This window comes from Petaurus breviceps, unplaced genomic scaffold (assembly GCF_028583685.1).
Source record: "Petaurus breviceps papuanus isolate PSGF00001 unplaced genomic scaffold, PetGlider_PUasm1.0 79, whole genome shotgun sequence".
Taxonomy (NCBI): domain Eukaryota; kingdom Metazoa; phylum Chordata; class Mammalia; order Diprotodontia; family Petauridae; genus Petaurus; species Petaurus breviceps.
The window spans coordinates 31,531,283-31,555,776 of record NW_027186523.1 but is presented as its reverse complement, the minus strand read 5'-3'; the positions used below and the strand labels follow the sequence as shown (position 1 = coordinate 31,555,776).

The following is a 24,494-nucleotide window of genomic DNA, read 5'->3' as shown; positions in this document are numbered from 1 at the left end:
TTGTCTTTTTCTTTCACAACATGACTAACATGGAAATATATTTTGCATGATTACGCATGTGTAATCTATATCAAATTGCATTCTCTCTCAGGGAGAAGGAATGGAAGGGACAGAAGGAAAGAATTTGGAACTCAAAATCTTAAAAAATTAATATTAAAATTGGTTTTTACATGTCATTAGGAAAAAATTGAATACTCAAAAAAAGAATAAAAGAAAAGCAGTCAGAGCTGCAAACATAGTTTTGGGAGTCATCTGAATAAAGATAATCGCTGAAGCCAAAGGCAGGGTTCTTACCATAGGTTCTGTGAACATGATGGTGGTTGTATTTTTAATAATATATTTTGACAACTGCATTTTTATGTAATTGATTTTCACTTATTATAATACACGATATTTTCATTTATGCATCTAAAAATATCATTCTGAGAAGACATCCACAAGGCTCATCAGACTGCAGACGGGTCCAATGTACACAAAAAAAGGTTAAGAACTTTTGCCCCATGGGAAAGCATGTAGAGAAAAGCAGAGCCCTAGGAAAGAGTCTTGGGCAATGCCCACAAATCAGTACATAGAACTAAGATGGAATTTCTAGAACTGATAATGAAGGATCTGACTGGAGGACAACTAAAATTATATAGACTCTTGAAGGCCAAGAGAGGACATAATTCAGGTAGTCATACATCCTGGCTTTCTCAGGAGAGTTATGATTTAAAACAAACAAAACACCAAGGATCTTTCAATGAAATTTTAATATCAAGATTTGTCTAAATAGACATTTTATAAACACTACCAAAAAATCAACAGTATAAAATTAAATAAAATCTTCCTGTAATCATTTCAATTATGAACTCCAAGTGTACAATATATAAACATTACAAATTATTCTACATTGAAAAGAAAGGCAGGGCGGCTAGGTGGCACAGTCAGTAAAGCGCCGGCCCCAGACTCAGGAGGACCCGAGTTCGGTTCCGGCCTCATATACTTAACACCCACACACACACACAAAACTAGCCGTGTAACCTTGGGCAAGTTACTTAACCCCATTGCCCTCCAAAAGGCAAAAGAAAAAAGAAACGTAACTTTAAATACAAAAGAAAAGCTTCCTAAACTCAAAACTGAGTTTTTATATTGAACATGTAACATTTCTTCTTTTTTAAATCATATATTATTTACAAAAAAAGATCACTTATTTATTTTTCTTATTCTATTCTCCTTCCATATTTTCAATATATTTTATCCCAAATTAAAAATTTTTAAACCTCTAGGCATTTTGGATCACCACATGATTATTCTTGAGTCTTCATTTTTTTCTTTGGAAATAGACAGTATAGGAGCTGGAGAAACTCTTCTCTGAACAGTATCTGGAAGGTCATTTACCTGTTCCTTAGCTCTTGTCCTGACTTTTTATACACATGCCTTTCATCTTCTGTTCATGTAGGAAGAACTAAAGCAATTCAGGTCAGTATTCATGAGCACCTCTTGAAATGTTCAACCTCTTAGAAAGGGCCCTCCATTCTCCAAATGGAAGTCATTATTTATTTACTTTTAGTGATGGGCCCTGAACTCTGTATCACCTACATGACTACAGAGCATCTGAGAATTTTTCCTCAGTACAAATAGTTCTAAAAAACAGCTCAAAGGTCCATGGTAAATGTTGTGCCTTTTTTTTTTTTAATAAAATGGGAAATGGTGACAGCAAATTCTTGGAAGTCAGTTGTCACAGTTCTTTGATAAGTTCAAGAGGATCATGGTTTGTTTCAGTGCTGTTTCCTCCACAAATTTTGTGTCCACAGTGTCACATCCTTCAAAGGGATTCAGAGCTAGAGAAAAGAGAGGAGGAGGTTATTGTGAGCCTCTGGCATGTACGCATGTGGCCTTCCAACTCTGCATTTGGTCTAGGTGATAATTCAATTCAGAGAATCTCGGAGTTGGAAGGGCACCCTCAGAGATCGGCTAGTCCAACGCAGGCTGGAAGCAGTAGTTTTCTCTAGGATATACCCAAGCACAGCTCCTAGCTTCTGTCTGAAGAACTGGAGAGATGGGGCATTCCTTACCTAGTGAAACGAACTACCCTGCTTGTGCATTGTTCTAGTTGTTTGGAGTTATTTTCCTGAAACTGGGCCAAAGCCTTCCTCTCGACACCTTCCATCAACTGGCCCAAGTTCTGCTTTTTGGGGTCAAGCTTTTCAAAAGAATCTCAGGTTCATTACTGTGAGGGTCATCATATTTTAAATAATTAAAAATTTTCTAAGTCTCAGCACTAGAGAAAGAGGATTTGCCAATAACAGTCAAATAGAATTCAAGACTGTTTTCTTTAAATATAGCACCCCAAATCCTATGCTCTACCAATTACTCACTCGGAGATGCTGGGCAAACGCTATCATCATCTATCAAAGCCCAGATTTATTTCACCCATAAAATGAGGGGGTTGGACTTTATAAAGGCCTCTAATGTCCTTCTACCTCTAAATCTGTCTCCACCTCTTTAGTCTTATTTTTGTTATTTGTGACTCACAAATTTCTTAATCAAGGCAGCATTGTAATCATGAGGTATTTTGAAAAAAGGAAAGTTGCACAGAATCAAATGTTAAATGAAATGATCATTTAATCGTGTTTTCTACATCTTTCCTAAAATGGTCACCTCAATAGCAAATTAGGAGAAGATCCCCAGGGAGATAAGGTGTTACTCACACGAATTTGAAGTGTGCCATGACAGCACCACATGGAAACTTAAAGCACCAGAATGAACTTGTAGCACACTAAAGCTTTCTCACTGAGGTAGAGGTTCCTTTTTTTTTTCTTTTTTGGAGGGGGGAAGGAAGGGCAATTGGGGTTAAGTGATTTGCCCAAGGTCACACGGCTAGTAAGTGTCAAGTGTCTGAGGCCAGATTTGGACTCAGGTCCTCCTGACTCCAGGGCCAGTGCTCTATTCACTGCGCCTAGCCGCACCCCCCCCCTTTTTTTTTTTTACAAAGAGTGTCTCTATGTACACAGAATAAAATAGCACTTCATTTATAACTTCCAGTCTAGGTGTTTTAAAGATGGAGAAACTGAGGTAGTAAGAAAGTTAAGGCTTCATCCAAAGACTTTGTGTGGGAAAGAGCATGAAATAGCCAGGAAACTCAAGCTCTAGTTTTGACTCTGCCTCTGACTTAAGACCACAGATTTCAAAGGGATCTCAAAAGTTATCTAGTCCAGCTTTACAGATAAAGAAACCAAGGCCCAAAGAGATTAGTTGGTCACAGAGGTCACAGAGGGAGCATATCTGTACCATGTAAGGTCAGTCACTGAAATCCTCTGAGCTCAAGTTTTTCCTTTTGTAAAACAAACGTGTTTGACTATGTGACCTCCCAGGTCTGTCAAGGTCTACCACTCTCTGGTTCGTATGTGTCTAAGTAGAGAGTAGAACTTTGATTTCAGCTTTTGGACAAAGCAGAAGCAATGACGTTTTTCTAACGGGATGTTAAATTGACAGAAATAAGTAGAATTGAATAGAGTGAAGGGTACCTTGTCGAGTAGTCTCCATCTCTGTCAGTACTTCAATCAAATAATTCAGAGGCAGGAATTCAATAAGGAATGATGACTTGTCAATTGCAGAATTTCGGGACTAAAAAAGAAATCATTCATGGGATTAGTTCATTCTGAAGGTCATCACCACTTTAAGTCAAGCAGTTAGAACCAATTAGAACTATGCAAAAGTGGGATTAGCTGCCTCAGGAGGTACAAAAGGTTTCTCAAACCTAGAGGTTTATATGCAATCACAGGAGGAGATAGCCTTTTAGGGCCCTTTGAACTCCAAGGATTCTGTGAATATCTTAACTGGCAACTCTGATTGAGGCAAACTTAACTTTAAACTTTAAAAAGTCATCAGTATGGCTACTTCCTCCAGTGGTACAAATCAGAACCCCATTCACGCATGCCTCATCCACGTCCTGCCATATTATTTTCCATAGGGAGTTGACAGCAAAAGTGCTTGGTCAGGGTTCATTAAATCTTAACATTGCAAGGATACCGAAGAAGACACAGGCTATGTGTTAGTCCCCCTTCAGTTTTGCTATATGGTCCCCTCATCTCCCTTTCTAGTCACACATTTAGAGTTACGGAATCATGGATCCAGAGTGCAAGGGACATCATTTTTTATAGTTCACATTCAGTTCTTCTGTGAAATTCTTTGTTAGGAATAGAGTCACTCTACTCATATCCACTATATATATATAGCTCTCCCTTGCGTCTTTGGATGATCTATAATTTTAATTTTTCAGACCCTGAAACAATTCATGCTCCTTAATAAGGGAGGGGGAGGGAGAAAGAGAGAGAGACAGATAGACAGACAGAGAGAGAGAGATTTATTAAGTGATTTCTGTGTGCTAGGCACTGTGCTAAGCACTGGGAATACAAATCCAAATGTAACAGGTTTTTGGCACATACCTAATCCCCTCTAATGGAGGCAGTCATGTGCAAGATTCCAGGGACCTGATCCTGTGAGACAAACTTGGTCCAAGTATGGATATTGTACATTGGCCTAACCATGTGTATGGGACAGAAGCCTCTTTCCATTGGCTGAATAGCTGAAACTATTTGAGTCTTTAAATGGTACCATACAATAAGCTGGGGAGAAGGGCCTAGGGTGTCACCTTCCCCAGTACACACTCCCCACCCCCCACTTACATTTATCCTTCTAGATGCAAGGAGTGGAGTCCTGGATTTAGGAACTCAAACCAAGGGAACCTTGGAACCCTGAGGTCCAAGACAGATATTGCACTCAGTTTTGCAACTGCAAGAGTTCTAGTAAGCCAGGATGTCAGGAAGTAAGGCCAGAGATTTGGACTTGACTCTGCGGGACTAATGCTATGTAGAAAGTGAGTTAAATTGTGAAGCTAATCCCATTCCTCTCTAGAGAATGAGGTGGCATAGAGGAGATTATTCACCCAGGTGTTGTGGTGGGGATGTTTGTATGTATTTGGTGTATCTCTGGAGCAAATGTTCCTTTGTGAAAGCTAATCTGTTAAGTGGCTAAATGGCCTGGGGTACCAGGACCCCTAAAATTGAAGAACACATTCTAATGGCATAACCCAATGGCAGAGATAAGAAATTATTCCAAACCCCTAGAACAACCCAGAGTGACCTTTGGGGAGGCATAAAGTAATATACCTGGACTTTAAGCAGTGGGAGCCAAAGTGATGCCCATTAGATGGATCACTATTGCAATGGAACTACTCCCACCTTTGCCTTCTCTACTTATTCTTCTCAGGAATACTCCATAAACAATTCCCACCATAGTCTGTAAATGAAAATCTCTACCCTCTCACCCTTCTTAAGTAATTTCTCTTCTTCTGAAACTGGGAAGAAGTACAGATCTTAGGGGTTTTGTGCCCAACCAGCTCACTGCCAGAAGCTGTTATACAAGCAAGAAGAAAAGAAAAAATCAATCCCTACCTTATAAAAAAGACATTACATTCCAACGGTAAATACAGCACAGAAAATGGAGTTGAAAAGGGCGTAGGATAGGTACCAACAGGAAAAATGGAAAGTCTGGAGACCCAGGAGCAGAGAGAGTCAGGAAGTGAACTATGGCCACCCTGGACACCGGCAGGAACTCACCATTTGGGAGGAGGGGGTCAGCCACAGTGTGGGAATCATCTTCAGGGTAAGAAGGCAGGTGGAATGGGGGTAGTTTTAAAAGTCCAGAGGGTCAGGAGCCAAGCAGAGAGAAAACAATAGGTCTTTGTTCATGGAGAAGCTAAAAGCCAAAGGATCCGATCCATTTGTAGGTCTACCTCATTGTCCATTGGCAATACTTTATCCACCCATTTTACAGTGTTTACACAAGATATTAATTACTGGCAGACTAGCTCTACAGGCTGTCCTTTCAAGTGCATATTAAAACCTGGATAAGAGGCCTTTTTCCTCCATGAGAAGTTAAGCCAAACTCTGGAGGGAGCATGATTCTTTAAAAAGGCCCTTTAATGTTCGTAGCCTTAATTCAATCAGCACAACATAATCAAGACAGGAACATCCGGAGGACCTTCCACCTTTGCTTTCTGGACTCTGTGGTAGGCATCCTACATGAAAGTGGCTAAAGACCTTTTGGCAAGTTTTATGCCTCACTACATATTTATAAGGCCAGTGGATATAGTGCCAGACCTGGGGTCAGGAAGGCTCATCTCCTGAGTTTAAATCCAGCCTCAGACACTTACTAGCTGTGTGAAGCCCAAGCATGTCACTTAATCCTGTTTCCTCATCTGTAAAATGAGCTGGAGAAGGAAATGGCAAACCACTCCAGTAGCTTTGCCAACAAAACCTCAAACAGGGTCACAAAGAGTCAGACACAACTATACAACATATTTCTAATCAGAAGGTCACTGAACAAGATTTTTCTCTGTTGTTGCTTCTTTCAAAATATTTCCTATTATTTTTAATAAATGCACAGAAGACATTGCATAGGAGGATACCTTACAGTTATATTTGGCTTATATTGAATCATTTTTTAAACAATCTCCTGGTTAACAAATGATAACCACAGGGGCATTTTATATTCCCTATACCAATGATGTCAAACTCAAATAGAAACAGATCCCTGCAGATTAACTTGGAAAACCACAAATTAACATCATCTCCACTGTATTGTATTTTTATTTGTTTTGTTAAACATTTCCTAATTATATTTTAATCTGGTTCCAGCTGAGTTTGACACCTCTGCTCTATACCTTTGGGTCAATAATGTGACTGAAGAGAGAATGTGGTCCATTCTAGAACACCAATTTCAAAATCGTTCTCATTACCTTCTTGGGTCTTTATAAAGGCACCTGTCAATAAATGTATAAATTATTCTTATAAAGATCTTATGGTGGGGAAAGTAAACATATGGGTTATTAGTTATTCATTTTTTTACATTAATGACATTTAGCTTAATAAACTTTTCTTTGTTTGATGAGTTATGATGACTAAAGAATCCCTCATCCAAAGGTCAGCCTACTGGAGATGAACTTCTTTGTCTTTAGGTAGGATTGTTCACAGAAATCAGACTCCATCTATTGCCAGGACCCCTGCTTCTGCAGTAATGGTGACACAATATCAGAAAAGGAGGCAGAAAATGTGAAGAATTAAGCAATTTTTAGGCTGTCCATAAACTTTAGCTTAATAGTTGGTACCCTAAAGGTGAGCTCCTCATACAATGACCAACAAATCAACTCACTACTGATATTCTTACTATAAACAAAACTAGCAAATCAAGCTGGAGCTCGATGGAATTTAGAATTAAAGAAACAAATAAAACAGTTGATTTTAGAGATGATCAAAAGAAAACAAGAAACATCACTTTATGGGACATTTGATCATGCCCCACTACAATGCTCATGATGAGTATTTCCAGGAAGAGCTCCAAGAAAATAATTGCACCCTGTGCTTATTGCAAAGGATGCAAAGAACGTGATTATTGCAGCATTTATTGCAAAGGATGAAGGGGCAGAGAAAGACTATATTCCCTTGCATTTAAAGCTTTCACAGTAACTCAAAATATTTTTCACAATCTGTCATTTCAGTACAATAAGTGAATAGGGAATAAGTAAAGAGGGAAAATAATATGTTGGAAAAATACAAATTAGAAATAAAGAATGAAAAAGACTGGAGTACTGTATACTGCAAAAAAAAATCTCACATTTATTCACCACAAATTTTTTTTTCAAAACAATGAGAAGGTGCTAGATGCGGAGAGCAGTGAACATTTTAAAATGGAATTAGTTTAGTTTAGCAGAAAGGAAATTACTCCATTATTCCACCCTCTGGGCTCTGCTACTCACTCTCCAAACTTCTTTCTCCGCCATTCCCCAGCAGCCTTCTCATCCTGGAAGATCCCTACGCCCTTGCGGCCCTTTCTTCTGATAAGTCAGTTCCTACCAGAACTTCTATTTATAGGAAGAGTCCAGGACAGTCCCATTCACTCTTTCGTCCCTTAATGGACTTCATTCCTGACCATGCGCCAGTGCAGGTATGCTCTCTCCCAGACCCTACATTTCAGCTTCCTTTTATGTGTTCTCTTCCTCCATTTGAATGTAAACTCCCTGAGGGTCAGCACTAACTTTATTTTTGTTTCTACTTGTATTCCCAGAGTTTATTACATTGCTTCAGGAGGAAACACAGGTTCCATGACCTCCTGACATCACCTGGGTTTAAATGATGCAAAAGAAAATCATTTCCCTTACTTCTCAGAATCACTGATAGAAATATTGCAGAGTTTCCTAAATTATGAAAAAAAAAATCTGTAGTGAGTCACACCTTTGCTTTAAGCAAATCTCAAGGATGATAAGTTGGGGGTGGTTACGTGGCACAGTGAATAGAGCACCGGCCCTGGAGTCAGGAGGACCTGAGTTTAAATCTGGGCTCAGACACTTAACACTTACTTACTAGCCATGTGACCTTGGGCAAGTCATTTAACCCCAATTGCCCTATCTTCCCCCCTCCAAAAAAAAAGTGGGGAGTAAGGTCTAGACATGTGATTTCACTGGTATAGGGAATTCCAAGGTAAGGAAACTCCCTCTACCTCCTCTGCCAACTTAGATTGCCAATTTCCCAGGGTCACCAAGAAATTAAATGACAACCAAGATTACAAAGCCAGTATGAGTCAGAGGTAAAACCTGACACGTCTTCCTGGCACTGTGTACCACACTGCCATCCACACTGGTGTGATGAATAAAGAGCTAGCCTTGGAAATAGTCTGTTAAGATATAATAATTTAAATTTTTGTGATGCAGTTTATTATACATGATGTCCAACATTACCTGACTCACTTCTAAAGAAAATTATTTATTTAAGTAATTATGCTCTCTAGTATTATTCCAGCCTTTGACTACTTCCTTATTCCTAAGTCGTATTTTTCCCATATCCTTTTCATCTCCCTCCTCCCCTGTGCCCAGCTTTCAAGAAAGTCAACAAATATTAAACTCTATGTTGATATAATTTGGAGGATTTTTGAGTTCTTAATAGAATTGCCCTAACTCCTCCTCTTTTTCTTTAGCAGATGTTTGTACTTAAATTGCAATTGTTTTTATGGTAATCTTTTTTTTTTTTGCTTTTTTTGGTAGGGCAATTGGAGTTAAGTGACTTGCCCAAGGTCACATGGCTAGTTTTTGGGTTAAGTGGTCTGAGGCTGGATTTGAACTTAGGTCCTCCTGACTCCAGGGCCGGGCTCTATTCACTGTGCCACCTAACTGCCCCCTGGTAATCTTTTTTATAGATGAGCAAGCATAGGGGGAGGGAGAGAGAACAAATAAACAACATTAATTCATGGCCTACAGTGTGCCAAGAGCTTAACAAATATTGTCTCATTTGATCCTCACACCATTGTGGGTAGGTGATATTATTATTCCTACTTTTCAATTGTGGAAACCGAGGCAGATGGCAGTAAAATGACTTGCCCAGGGTCACATAGCTGGTGTCTGAGACTGGATTTGAACTCAGGTCTTCCTGACTCTAGACCCAGTATTCTATCCACTGTACCACCTGACTACCTGTATTGCAGGATTAGGAGACCAAATTCCAAGAAGTGATACTTCATAGACAAACAAGTCTTAAAAAATATATTTTAAAATAAAAATTTGAAAGCAGCAATAACAATGTATGATGTTATATAGCCCTAATACTATTAACTTTATTTTATCAATGGAGACTTCACCTCTGAGGGATAAAGTGATCTCAGAAGCTGGTAAATCACAGAGCCAGGTGTAATATTCCCAGATCCCCTTACTCCAAATACAGTGATCTATCCACAAACATGTATGTGATCAGATCTCACAGCCAGCCTTACCTGTCTCCTATGCCTCTGAAGCAGCCGTTTCACATAGTTCCTTGAAATAATATGAGAATTGATAGGATGATCCCACAATTGACTTATCTTCTGCATAATAAACTATTAAGGAGAAGAAAGTATAAAGGAAAAAAAAAACATTTACCTCCTAAAAAATCATAGTCTTAACTATTTTATTCAAGTGAAGTTACTCAGAGGAAGGGACAGATTAAGGTTATTAACATTAAGGTTAACAGTCTCTTGGGGACGACACTATCACTCTCTTAGCTATGCTGCTGAATCCTGACTAAATACTCCTGAAAATGTTATACTGCAGCTGACAAAGAGTGAGCGGTGCAGAAGAAATGTTAAGCACCTCTCAGTGCTTTACAGTTTTGGAAATCTGAAAATTTACATTTCCAAATTACAAGAGATACTTTTGGAAATTTGGAAATCCGCATACTAGTTCAAAGTGATTTAATCCTGAGACAAATGAATTCCAATTTTTTGCCTTTCTACACAGAAGCCAGTGATGAAGTTTTCCTCTCCAACCATTGCTTTAGTCCTTAAAGAATCATTATCAGGCTTGGAAAGGTAAGGAACCTTCCCTATAGGGGAGGACTGGGTCAGAGGGAGTACTGGGGCAATGTGGGTGTGTGCACAGGATGTACAAAGTATGCTGGGATGACTAAGCATGCTTTCCCCATCCATCTCCACCCTGAACAAGGTCACATTTCTAAAGAACTTGCCCTGGAATTTCATATTTTCCCTTTATTTCTGGCTTCACTAGCTCATCTCTACCACAAAAACAAGGAACGTCCTTTGTAACCCTTTCACCCCCATGGTTTTCATTCTTCCTAAGACCAGAGAACACTTTTTCCCAGTGGGAAAAATTGCTGCAGGAGGAAACACAGGTTCCATGACCTCCTGACATCACCTGGATTTAAATGACGCAAAAGAAAATCATTTCCCTCACTTCTCAGAATCATTGATATAAATATTGCATAGTTTCCTAAATTATGAAAAAAATACTGAACACAATGTGTAGTATTTATTATATAGGTTTTCTTGAAATGGAAATTGTGGTATATTTTGAATCCTCTCTTACATTCTGCTGTGCACATGGCAATGCATTTTCCCTTTTTTATATTAAAGTTTACAATATGTTTCTTTTTCTTTTTTTACTGTGTATTTAAGTTCTAGTATTTAAGTTTAAAAGAAAAGAAAAAGAAAAGAAAAAACCCCAAGTATTCACATGGGTCATGTCAATGAGTTTTATCCATGAGACTATAATGTCAAAAGAGAGTAATGGATCTTGATACACCATCATGGATAGGACAAGAATTGGTGTGACCTCATAGAAAGGAACTGGAAAGTAAAACAATCCAATGGCATTTAGCTAGAAATGAGCAAATATTCTCTTTCCAGAAAGGGATTTCAGCATTAGGGAGGCACCAGTCCAAGACATAATGAAAAAATTAAGTAAAATTCAAGATTACCGGAGGGAGACGTGCAACTATACTGAATTTTAGTTTTTCATTCTTCTCTGTATTGTCCAGATCTACAAGACAACCAAAAAAGGTCAGAAAACAATTAAACCATCTCATTTTTAGTATCATAGACTGTTACTAAAGTTTGTATCTAAAATTTGAAAATTCAAAGACTTTATAGTAGTGTTCTTTAGATAACACATACCACCATTGCTGTGGTCCCCACAATCTGGGAGCTTTGGAAATCACACTGTGTGACTTTCTGGGAAAACAGACTTTTTAATTAACAGTTTTCCTAGAAAAAGGTTTACATAACATGAAGAACATATGAATCCGTTATAATCCAAAATGACTAATCCTGAAGAGGAAATGTGTAGAGATCACAGAGCCAGAGCTGGAAAGAACTTCATAGCAATCACACAGCAGATTCCTCAGGATCACGAGGTCAAAGATATAGGGCTGGCAAGGACAGACATTGGAAGTCATCTAGTCCAACTCCCTCGGCTTTATAGTTACGGAAATGAAACAAAGGGGTTAAATGATTTGTCCAGGATCATATAGGAAGGATCTAGCACACTGTCAATACTTAAATACTTGTTGACTAATTGACTTAAATGCTTGAGATGAAATCTGAACCAAGATCTTCATGATTCCAAGTCCAATACTCTATCCATTACAGAACTGGGGCAAAAACATTTCATCCAAAAAGTTGCTGGCCAGCCAGGAACAATGGAAAGGTTGTTGGATTTGGTGTAAGAGGATATGGATTTGAATCTTGGATCTGCCACTTACCACCTGTGTTCCCTCAGACATTTAACCTTGATGGAACTTAGTTTCCTCATCTATAAAATGTGAGGGTTGGATTAGATGGTTCCTAAGGTCCTTAGAGTTATAAGTCTACAGTCATAAGTTCCTGACTTAAGATACCCTAGCTGTATACTAACACTGTCCCCTCAGTTAAGCAACACTTCAACTTAATATGAAATTAATTCTATAATATAAACTCTCTAGCATTACTTGTGCTGATTTTATTTGAAAAGAAATTCAAACAAGAAAAATATACGTCTATATATAACTCTCTTGTGCTTGCTTTTCGAGCATGAAGCAGTCTGATTTTGAAATGGGATTGTTAAAGAGCTGAAAGTAAGCCATTTGATGACACATTCTTGGACAACAAGCTGAGAGTCTTCCTAGCCTCAAGCGCCTCTATGTTCTGTAAAGGAATCTAACTGTAGAGAAAAAAATAGCTAAGAATCAAGTGAGAAACCCCTCGGGTCTCTTCAAGAGCTGAAGCAGTTTAACTTGGTAGAATTAGGAAAAAGGATTACTTACAAGAAATGAGACACACGGAGACTGGAAGCATCCCTCTAGTTAGGTCAAATGCATTTACCTTTCAAGAGTTTTGTAACCCCTGTTTCTGTAAGAAGTAACACTCCATCATCAATGTAACGCAGCAGGCTGTGCAGGGGGAGACATCGGACTCCTAGGGCCATGTACAGAGTATGGAAGCCTATGAAGGGAAATGCAGGGAGGCAAACATAACACAGTAAGAAGATGGACCTAGGATATGGTTAATGAAGACAGACTTCACTATATGAGGTTCAATGTTTCAGTGATAAGAAATGGGGGTGTATGCAAGCTTCAGAGCCATCTAATTAGTAGGGAAAGGAACATATCTGTGGAAAGATTTATCAGAAGGAGTGACCCATGAAAAGGTGGCAAAATGGAAAAATAATGTCTGAAACCCTAAAAAAGGAAAATCATAAAAGTCACACTCAGGTAACCTCTGATTTATGGACATCCCCTCACTTATATACAAATGGCTGCCTGGGAATGGTTGCCCCAAACCAAGTGACTGTATTTTAAATCTTTCCTTCTGAGAGAGTACCATTTAGGATTTTGTTCTATTCCTCCCTTCCCCTTCCCATCAAAGACCTCCCTACTGTTCCTGGGCCCCTACTGCTGAAAACTCTGCCTAACTTTCTAGTCCTTGCTTTTTAAAACAATCATTCATCCTAATGCTGACTCCAAGTATACACTCTATCCATTATACCATTGGCACAGTGATATTTTCTCTGAAAAACTGCTTGATAGCAAGGTACAATGGAAAGACTCTTGGATTTGGAGTCAAACGACATAGATTTGAATCTTAGCCAAGGTAAAAACTGAGAAGGAAGCTGCTTGGAATACTCTCTGGGCGCAATATTGGTCAAAAGTACTCAGGAGAGGGCCTGGCATAGTCCTAGAGTGAACCAGCTCCCATTAACATAGTGCCTTAGAGTTTACAAAGCACTTTACATATGCTATCTCACTGTGTAAAGTAGGAAGGATGGGTGGAGAATCAAAATGTTTCAGTGTAATATTACTATAATTCCAGAATACCACAACATCTAAATACATAAAGAAAAGACTAAATTAATTATAGGGAGAAACAGACAGTTAAACTGTAATGGTGGGGGACATCAAGATACTAATTTCAGACCAAGACTAATATAACAAGAAAAGAAAAAAGAAAACACAAGAACAAAATTTAAAACACGAATAGACTTTTAGAAAAGTTAAATGTGATAGACCTCTGGTGATTACTAAATTGGAATAAAAAAGAGTATACATATTTCTTTTTTTTTCTTTCTTTTTTTGCTTTTTGGAGGGGGGAAGGTAGGGCAATTGGGGTTAAATGACTTGCCCAACGTCACATGGCTAGTTAAGTGTCGGAGGTTGGATTTGAACTCAGATCTTCCTGGCTCCAGGGCCAGTGCTCTATTCATTTGTGCCACCTAGCTGCCCCTACATATTTCTTTCTTAATAATTGTCTGTGGCACCTTTATAAATAATGAACATGTATAAAGGCAAAAGTGGGAAGCTAGATAGTGGAATGGATAGAACACTGGGCTTGGAATCAGGAAGACATTTTCATGAGTTCAAATCCAGTTTTAGAAACCTACTAGCTGTGTGAGCCTGCACAAGTCACTTAACCATGTTTGCCTCAGTTCCTCACCTATAAAATGAGTTGAAGGAGAAAATGGTTTACCACTCTAGTACCATTGTCAAGAAAACCCCAAAGTGGGGTCACAAAGAGTCTGACATGACTAAAACGACTAAACAACAGTAACAACTTCAAAAAAAATTCACAAATAAATGCAGAAAAACAAATACTATAATATAAAGGAAAGTGAAACAATACTTCCTGATGAAAGACAGACCACAGTAGAATTCTCAGAGATAATAAAACAACATAAAGACATTCCACAATGGTTCAAAAGAAAATGAACAAAATAAAAAATCAGATGTGAATTTGTTATAAATCAGATATCTCCCTCCAGGAACTTAGAACTCTCAATGCAGAATTTAATAACAAATAGAGAAAGAAAATGTATACATGATAGAGAAAATCTTTTCAAAAAAGTAGAAGCTAGGAAAGCAGCAACAAAAAATTTGGACAAAATATATTTACAAAAGTGGAAGAATGTTTGACAGAAAAGAGGCAAAAGACAACAATGTTAAAAGAATATATGAAGCCAACATGATCCAAAATGATTTTTCTTGTGCAGAGATAATCGTAGAAGCAGACCTGAAAAGTACCTTATATAACATCGATTCTAATCCCTTATTTTTTAACAGATGAGTAAGCTAAGTGGTATAGTGAATAGATCATTGAACTGAGCATCAAGAAGACCTTAGGTGGATGTTTCATAACTATATGACCAAAAATAATTCATTTATTTTTTCAACCTCATTTTTCTCATTTATAAAATTGGAGTGATAATGTTGTTGTTTGGCCTTCATTTTCAAAGAGGATTGATGATATCACAGGATGATGTCTTGACTTGCAGGTAAATTGGATTTAAGTGAGGCAAAGCTGCACAAAGTCCTCAACCTCACTATCTCTTCCAGTCATCAAAGTCCAGTGGCAAAGTCCAAAAGTCAAGATGACTGTCAAAGGCTCAGGATTCAGTGAATGACCTTGGCATCTTTGATCTGACCAAGATCCAAGTGCTCCACAGTGTCCACTTCTCTCACCTTCATGGCCTTTGTAACCAATTATTCTCATCTGTCCATTTCACTGGAGGAAGTCTTCACATGGTTGGGTTAGACACCCCTCTAACTCACCGATAGGTTTGAAGCCTGTCAGTTACCCTCAATCTGGTTGAAGCCTATCTGCTGAGACAGTTTTATCAGGGTGTAGTCACTATGCATGCTACACATTCTTAGAGCCACAGGTAAGAGTTAGGTGATCCAAAGGTGGACAAGCAGCCCTGAAAGGGCTTGGGAAACCCTCACAATAGAGGTACTAGTCCTTTCTGAATAGCCCATCAATAATCCTACGATAATAGCACCTGCCTCAGAGGATTGTTGTGAAGATCAAATGAGATACATAAGTCACTTTGCAAACCTTAAAGCACCATATAGACCTTAGCTCTTATCATTATTTACAGATGAAGAAACTGAGTGCCAAGCAAGTTAAGCAACTTGACCAAGGTCACATAAGTAAAATGTTAGAGAAGATATTTGAACCCAAGTCCTCTGGGTTTAGAGTCAATATTCGTTCCACTATATTATCCTGACAAGGACCTAAAAACCATTGGTTTCCTTACAATGCTGGAAATAATTGGTGAAAATCATGTGGATCTTTTAAATTAAATTGACAAAGTACTGATCAAGAAAGGCCATAGAAGTCTTCTGGACATATTCCTGCACTTCAAACACCAAGATGCTTAATAGTTAAATTGAATAATTTCAATGCCAAACAATAAATGTTGCATGTAATAAGGGAAAAGATCTTCAAATATAAAGAAATGGATATTTGGATATCATAGGATTAATCTGCAGTTACAAGGAGAGAGATGGGAATTGAATAGTATATTCCCAAAAGAAAAGCTGTTCAAACTGCTAACACAAAATGACATATCCTGTAAACCTCACCCTAATTATCACTGAACCAAAAAAGGGAAGATTCTTTGACTTGCAAACACCCCAAACAACAGAAACACAAAAAAGTCAAATATGTACAATTAATAATAAAATAATAAATAATTAAATCAATTGTCATATTCACAGTAATTGGTTTTAAAATACACAGAAATATTGATCTATGAGATTAAAAAAGAACAGATAGAAATAATCAAGAGATTAAAAGGGGTCAAAATAAAAATATCAGGAACATAAAGACTCAAATGAAAGAAAAGTGGAAGATTTGGACTGAGGTACTGTGGACTAAGTTTCTTGACCCCTACAACGATATCAATATCTTTTGCAGAGAAAAATAGCAGAGTGGGATAGTGGTACTGAAGGCCAGTCAAAGATAATTCATATTCAATAAACCAATTTGCCTTCATCACAGTTGGGAAAATATTACACACTGAAATCAGAGCCTTCTGCTATCTCACAAAGCAATGCTGGTGTGGTGTCCAACAAAGATGGGAGGGGCATATGATAATCCTGATACTCTCACTTAATTTAGTGAAAGGAAGGCAATGAAAGATAAACAGAAAAGATTAGAGATATGTCAGATCTGAGACTTTTTTTTTTTTAGAAATTTATTTCACAGTTGTTCTCATTAGAAGACATTGTCCTAAGGATTTCTTTTCATCAAGTCCTGGTAATTGGAGTACTGTTACCTAAACTGTAAGGTCTGAGCTTCAGAGAATTCTGAACCCAGTTTCACAACAAATAAATCATGGCCAGTGTGGTAGTCCTAGAATACTGGCAATAACTGGGGTCTAACCTCTACCAAACATTATTAGCTGAACTAAAATTTTGACTGAATCCAATAATAAAATACATGGTTAGACCAGAGTCTACACTGAAAAAAAAAAGATATATTGCCCATTTTGATACTGTATTAATCTTTACATATTTGACAGACAATGCCTATGGGCAATGAGCTGGACCCAGAAGTGAATAGTGAGAATAGACTGGGCTGGGTCACAGATGGGAGATGCCATAATTCAGTCAATGGTCCCAGGCTGCCTGTTGACACAAAAAGTCCATTTCTAGCACCATTATTTTCCTGGTAATGTAATTACACCTGGATACCACCATTTTGAAGTTGCAAATGCCTCAAAAGGTAAGAAAAAAACTATGGTAGAAATAAACAGACTACTAAGTATTGACAAAAACTCTTTTTATCTGAGAACTGGCATAAAAGACACTACAAAAGTATGAATGATTAGAAAAGGATGTGAACTGGCCACATAGTGAGAAGGAAAGAAGAAAGACAAATCACCCAAGTACTATAATCTTACACAGAGCTATTAAAAGAAAGAGAGGAGGGCCTGCCACATATTGGGTGGGTCCTTCTATGGAAGGTTTAGAGGAAGGAATGAAGAAATATCACACAGAATAAGAAGTCTTTGATGATTTGGTATCTGTGTGGGTGGGAGAACCCACAATGATGAAATTACAAGGTCATCAAATGCCAAACTTCCATTATTGCCTCTTACTGGATCCAGCAAATTCCTTATAAGCTTGCTAAGAGAAAGTAAAAGAAATTCTAAATATTTTCATCTTCAGAAACTCTTCCCTAAGTGGTCCAAATAAAAGAAGTTGGAAATGATGGTGGGCTGGTCTCAGAGGAAAAATATCTAATAAAAGCAGCATGACCTAGAGGATAGAGTATTAGGGTCAGCAGGTTAGTGTCCAGCATCTGACACTTACAAGCTATGTGACCATAGGTAAGGCATTTAACCTCTGAGACTCAGTCTCCTCATCTTAAAATGAGGGTGTTATCTATCCCATAGGGATACTGTTGAGGCCCAATCAAGATAATATATGTAAAGGACTTTGAAACATGTCAAATGTATCTTCCATATTGATCCATGGACTAGTGAGGCAAAAGACCAGGAGAATTTCCCATAATTCCCATAACTGTGCAAACAAGCTATATACAGGATAAAATGGAGATAATCAACAGAGGGAAGACACTAGAATTATGAGAGATATGAAAAAGACTTCCTGTAGAAGGTGGCATTGTAGCTGAGACTTGAATGAATCCAGAAGAGAAAGAGAATTCCAAGCACAGGAGACAACTGGTCAAGAGATGTGGACATATCTCCCCATATGGAGATCTGCACAGGGTCGAGAGACAGAATGCCTTATCCAAGGAACAGCAAGGCGATCAGTATCACTAGAGTAAAGAGTACTTGGGGAAAGGTATGAGAAAACTGAAAAGATAGGGGAGGTCCAACTTGTGAAGGCAGGAAGACCAAGCAAGAGCAGACTATTACAAGAGGTGAGGCTTGAAGTGATTAGGGCCTGTCCAAGGGTGGTGGCAGTTTCAGAGGAAAGAAAGAGGCATACATGAGAGATGTTATATTGTTAGTCAAATTTTCACATGCATATTTTTCTCTTTACATGCTGTATTCACCTAGTAGAATTTTATTATAATTATATTAGCTAACATTTACATAGCACTTTTAAGGTGTATCAAACGAATCTTTGATTCGTTCAGTTGTTTTTCAGTTATATCTGACTCTTTGTGACCCCATTTGGGATTTTCTTGGCAAAGATACTGGAGGGGTTTGGCATTTCTTTCTCCAGCTCATTTTACAGATGAGGAACTGAGGCAAGCAGGGTTAAGTGACTTGCCCAGGGTCACACAGCTAGTAAGTATCTAAAGTTGGATTTGAACTCAGAAAGATGAGTTTTCCTGATTCCAGGCCTGGCACTCTATACACTGCGCCACCTAGCTGCTCAGAATTTTACTGTAATTATAATAGCTAACAATTATATACTTATATATGAACTTTTAGGGTATACAAAGTTCTTTGATAGTAGGAACTAATTTTCATTCTATCTGTGTATGTCCAGTGTCTAGAACATAGTTAGATGCTAACAAATGCTTAAAGAATTGGATCTGATTGGCAAATGATACAACATTATGCAAAGTGCTTTGCAAATCTTAAAATACAATGTATACAACATAAATTGCTATGATATCAGATTCATGTTTTTGATAGAGGTCAGAGAGATAGTGTTCCAGGACAAGTTATTCTTATTCTTCTATTAATTATTATATTATATTAATTATTATATATAACAATATAATATTATTATTCTTTTAAAATTTATTTATTGTTTATAATTTTTATTCTTTATATGTATTATTTTATACATTTCTATTATTATTTATGATTTTATTATTCTATTACTTCATATTATATGGACTATTAGACATGGCGATAAAATGACTGCTTTTAATAGTTGAATAAAAGTATTAAAGTCTTCTCTTTTTATTCTCAGTGAAAGCATTCTTGGTACCAGCAGCAGACAGAATAGACATACTATTCCCTACATCCTTTTCCCACATTTTTGGATTTCCATTTTGAGGTCTCTATATTTTTAAAACCTTTTGTTCCACCTATCTTAGGGACTATGAGTATGTGGAATAATCAATTCTATTAAAAATATTTTTTAAGTTTAATGGAATGATGTTATATCTGGACAGTTGTGGACAAAAAAATTTCGTCGTAATCATGGCCTAACTCTAATACAGTCCATTAGTTTATTTCAACAGGACATTTGTAGTACAGGGATTTTTTTCATCTGTTTTTCCATGAAACATAGTAAACTTCTGGTGTATGATTCCAGCTACCCAGGTCATTGATTGCTAGGTCTTTGATATGTAATAAGATTTTATAGCCTGGTTTTTATTTTATACAGTTTCTAGCATTTTCTTGTATAATCAACATTATTCACTAATTCTAGCTTCCTAAAGATATCCTGTCTGTAATATATGGTACTAATGACCTGGTCTTGAATTGCCATCATAAACTCTTCATTTCTACAAAGATATCCATGGGATTCAATCATTTGTTCAGTACTTCTTTGCTGATGTACTGTTGGCTGAGTTCATGTGGATGTCACATGGAAGGCCTTTTGATTCCATTCTTGGATCTTAGTTTTTTCAGTGTCTCCATCCAGAAATAAATAATGCTAATTCCAATGTTGTTTTCTTGTAATCACACTTTACTCTTGCTCAATGAAGTGATGTTTGCTTGTTCCAAAAGCATTCCCATAGGTTCTCCCTCAGTTCATTGTGTATTCCAATGTGTGAGCAGAAAACAAAACATGAACTGGTCATGTAGTGAGAGCAAAGGATGACCAATGGACAGCTTGTGTGTTCCACTGATTTCCACACAATCTCAAGAGAACACTGAGAATTCCCCCAGCATGTTAAGTCTACTGTCTGTGGTGGATTTATGTGAGGACATGGATGGGAATTGTACAGTACAGGCAGATATGAATGGGGTGAGCTCTGTATCATTGGAGAGAATCTCCATCACTGAGATCACAGACAGACCAGAGTATTAAGGCATGAAAAAGAAAGGGAGGGGTGGTTGTAGCCAGGAGACTGGAGAATATGGATGCATTTGGAATTTCTTTTTTCTGATGGCATTCTTCACACCACTTCTCCAGTATAAATTCCTCACTTATAATGTGTGATATCCTCTTCATCTCTATAATGTACCTCTCCAGTGGTTTTGGCTTCCTCATTCCATTGAATTGCATTATATTAGATGACCTCTGGGGTCCCTCTTCCAGCTCTAGACCTATGGTCCTATGACCTTGTGAATATAGTATTTGACAAAGTCAAAATCCCAACCCCATTTGCTCACTGGATGTTTTCTGATAACAACAAAAGAGTAAGAATGGCTTATATCAACAGAAACTCAATTAAGTAACCTCCAAGGTCCCTTCTTACACTAAAGTTCAGGGCATATTGTAAGAAGCAGGTTAGGGTCAGAAAGATTCACAAAGATCTTGATTTATGCATGTCCCAGAAACTGACTTGAGAATGGCTGGACCTATTCCTTAGCCCTCCTGAGGGAAGCTTCAAGGAACATGGAAAGAGGTTTACTTGGCCTCTAATTTAGCCTATTACTTCTATGCTGTTAAATACCCACTAAAAAAGAAATCAAAATTCTTACAGAAGAGAAGACATGGACTTGTATACACATGGACAAAATAAACATAAAGAGAATAAAGACAAACGAATGCAAAGTCATTAAATAAACAACCAGATACTGCGATGGATAGAGTACCAGTTCTGGAGTCAGAAAGATTCATCTTCCTGGGTCCAATCCAGCCTCATATACTTGCTAGCTGTGTGACCCTGGGCAAGTCATTTAACCCTCTTTGCCTCGATCTCATCATCTCTAAAATGAGCTAGAAGGAGGAAACGGCAAACCACTCCAGTATCTCTGCCAAGAAAATGGGGTCACAATGAATCAGACACAACTGAACGACTGAACAACAACAATATATTAAATAAAAGGAGGACCACAAGGAGCTAGGTGGAAGAGTGGAGAGAGTGTTGGCCCTGGAGTCAGGAGGACCTGCATTCGAAGCTGGCCTCAGACACACACTAACTCGGTGATCTTAGGCAAGTCACTGAACCCTATCTGCCTCAGTTTCCTCATGTGGAAAATAAGCTGGAGAAGGAAATGGCAAGCCACTCCAGTAGCCTGGCCAAGAAGACCCCAAATGGCATCACGAAAAGTTGGATGTGACTAAATAAGAAAGACAACAAGAGCAACAAGGAGCTGAGATCAGGAAAGACTCATTAAAACGCGGTGCATGAGCTGAGACCTCAAGGAAGAGAGGGTTCTTCAGGCTCACAGGAGAGACTGCAGGAAGGATTAATGCAAGGCTAGTCGGTCTATTTTGGCCCTAGGGGGACCCTGTCATGAGGTTCATGTAAGTAAAGCCCAGGGCTCAGAAGACTCACTGAGCTAATGAATGGATGACAAAAGCCCTTACCAGGAGGAAGAGGCAAACACATCCTGTTCACAGAATCCAAAATCTGGGTCATGATGTGAAAGACTGCAAATTCACCTGTGCTGCCACGCCCATCGCTACGATGAATGACAGAACAACATGTCAGATACGGAACCAACATCCCTTCGAGAACCATTTGGCCAATGGCACAGATTTAAATGAATAAAGCATATCTACTGTGGAATTCATTTTTCCCATCTCTTGTGGATTTGGGTGGGGGCAAGTTTTATTGCTGCCTCTTACTGTTACATTGCAGTAATTTCTAAAAATACCCTCTACCTATCCCTGCTTCCCCCCAACCCAATGAGTCTCTTCTTGTAACAAAGAAAAACAATTAAGCAAAACCAGCCATATCTGACAGCATATATGTAACCTTTTCAAATGGAGAATTCGTTGTAATCATTTAACACTCTGCCTTGTAGAAAATTTCTAAATTAGCTTCATACTAGCAGCCACACCAAGTCCAGCTGCTTTAAGAAGTGACCAGACTAATAAAATTATTATTTTATTTATTATAATATAATTATATATTATCTATAATTACTATATATAATAAAACTATATTATATTTTATTATATAATATATTCTGTTATATTAATTATGTTATAATATAATTACATATTATATTATAAATTTTATTTATAAATTTATAAATATATTTATAAATTATAATTATCAGGCTTATAAATTATCTCTTTTTTTTTGCTTTTTGGAGGCCAATTGGGGTTAAGTGACTTGCCCAAAGTCACACGGCTAGTAAGTGTGTCAAGTAACTGAGGTTGGATTTGAACTCAGGTCCTCCTAACTCCAGGGCTGGTGCTCTATTCACTGCACCACCTAGCCTCCTCAACTTATAAATTATCTTAACTTTAATTCACCTAGTTAAATCATCTATGTAATTTCCTGAGGCTTTGATGTTCATTAACACACAGAGAGGAGATAGGAGAGAAGGAAGAGTGATAGGAAATAGGGACAGGGATCTGGAAAGCTCCTGTGATTTCCCTGGTAAAAGGAATTCTCAGGTGAAGAAATTTTCTCTGTCAATTCAGGATCAACAAATTCTCTGTAACTAATAGTCTCAGACAGTTGCTTGGAGCAGTGAGAGGTTAAGTGACAGCGTCACCCAGACCATATGTTGTCAGACCGGTGAATCTGTCCTGTTCCCTGTACCACCATGCAGTGTAGTGTAGATATAAATGGGTATGAGGGCAGTGCTAACAGCTTTGAGCTAAGAGACTGGGGAGGGGGGAGGCAAAGAGTGCGGGTGGGTGGAAGTAAAGTACAAAATGTCCCTTAACAGCACACAGCAGACTAGAGTTGTGTTTTGACCCTTTGTACCACATGGCAGACCAGGAACAAGAAATACTTGCATACAAGTGGAAAACCCAGGAATGAAGACTGTGTTTCCTCCAGCTAGTTTCCAGCATCTGGCAAAGGAGGTCCAGCTACAGTGCAAGAGAAGAGGAAACATGTGAGAGCCGATTGATCGCCAGAGGAGGAAAGTAATTAACCTCCCCTGAATGGAGTTTCCCTCAGAGTTCCATTTCAACAACACAGGCCGTTCCAAGTGTTGGCCCAACTTGTTCACTGCAGCTGGCATTGATGCTGTGGCTGGGACACACAGAGAGTCCCTCTGAAGCCACTTCTTTGGTACCAGCATCCAAAAATGGAAAAAACTGAAAATGAACATCACTGTCTAAGAAGAGAATGTAACTAAAACTCAGCTAAAATCCCATCCCTTACAGGAAGACCTTCCCATCTCCTCTTCATTCCAACCCCTCTGTTAATTACTTCCTATATGACTCAGTCACAAGAATTGTAGGTAAAAATGCTAACTGGGACTCCATTCCCTACTGAGTAATTCAAGAATGAAATCCAAATATAATTGTGAAACTTAAAAACATTTTCTTTCATTGGTAAGTTCTACTGACTATAAAGATGGCAGAAGAATTTAGCTCAAACCAACAAGTGGTTGAGATGACTAAAGTTATAAAAAATGATAATTACTTAAAATAATTGCTCAAATTTCTGTAGCACTTTAAGATTTTCAGAGGGCTTTCCTCACAATAACCCTATAAAATAGATAATAAAAGAATTACTATCCCCATTTTACAGACTAATGAACTTATTAATTATTCTTGCCCACTTCAGATATTAGCCTAGTCAGTAGGATAAATATACGTGGCATGTCTCAAAAGTTTAGTTCAGTTTTAAGCTACTGAATCTTTTGGGATATTCAATATATCACAAATGCTGTGTGCAAATTGACCAACTGCAAATTAGACCTGATCAAATGTGAAGAAATATTTATGACTGTTGACTGTATATGTGAATTGGGTATATATCATAGACAGACAGACAGATAGGTAGATAGGTAGATAGATAGATAGATAGATAGATGGATGGATGGATGGATGGATGGATGGATGGATGGATGGATGGAT

At 38.0% G+C, this 24,494-nt stretch overlaps 1 protein-coding gene across 2 annotated transcripts in view; it reads right to left on the bottom strand.

Moving 5' to 3' along the window:
* Positions 1-732: 732 nt before the first annotated feature.
* The window catches only part of LOC138175891 (gamma-secretase-activating protein-like), a 117,203-nt gene continuing 93,441 nt past the window's right edge, over positions 733-24,494 (bottom strand). For both annotated transcript variants that reach the window (XM_069106539.1, XM_069106540.1), the window contains 7 exons: positions 23,425-23,495; positions 22,032-22,126; positions 12,661-12,780; positions 11,280-11,341; positions 9,802-9,903; positions 3,507-3,606; positions 733-1,820 (listed from right to left, as the gene is read on the bottom strand). In XM_069106539.1, coding sequence (XP_068962640.1) covers positions 1,711-1,820; positions 3,507-3,606; positions 9,802-9,903; positions 11,280-11,341; positions 12,661-12,780; positions 22,032-22,126; positions 23,425-23,495 — 660 coding nt within the window. In that variant the 3' untranslated portion in view covers positions 733-1,710. The remainder of the gene's footprint in view (positions 1,821-3,506; positions 3,607-9,801; positions 9,904-11,279; positions 11,342-12,660; positions 12,781-22,031; positions 22,127-23,424; positions 23,496-24,494) is intronic.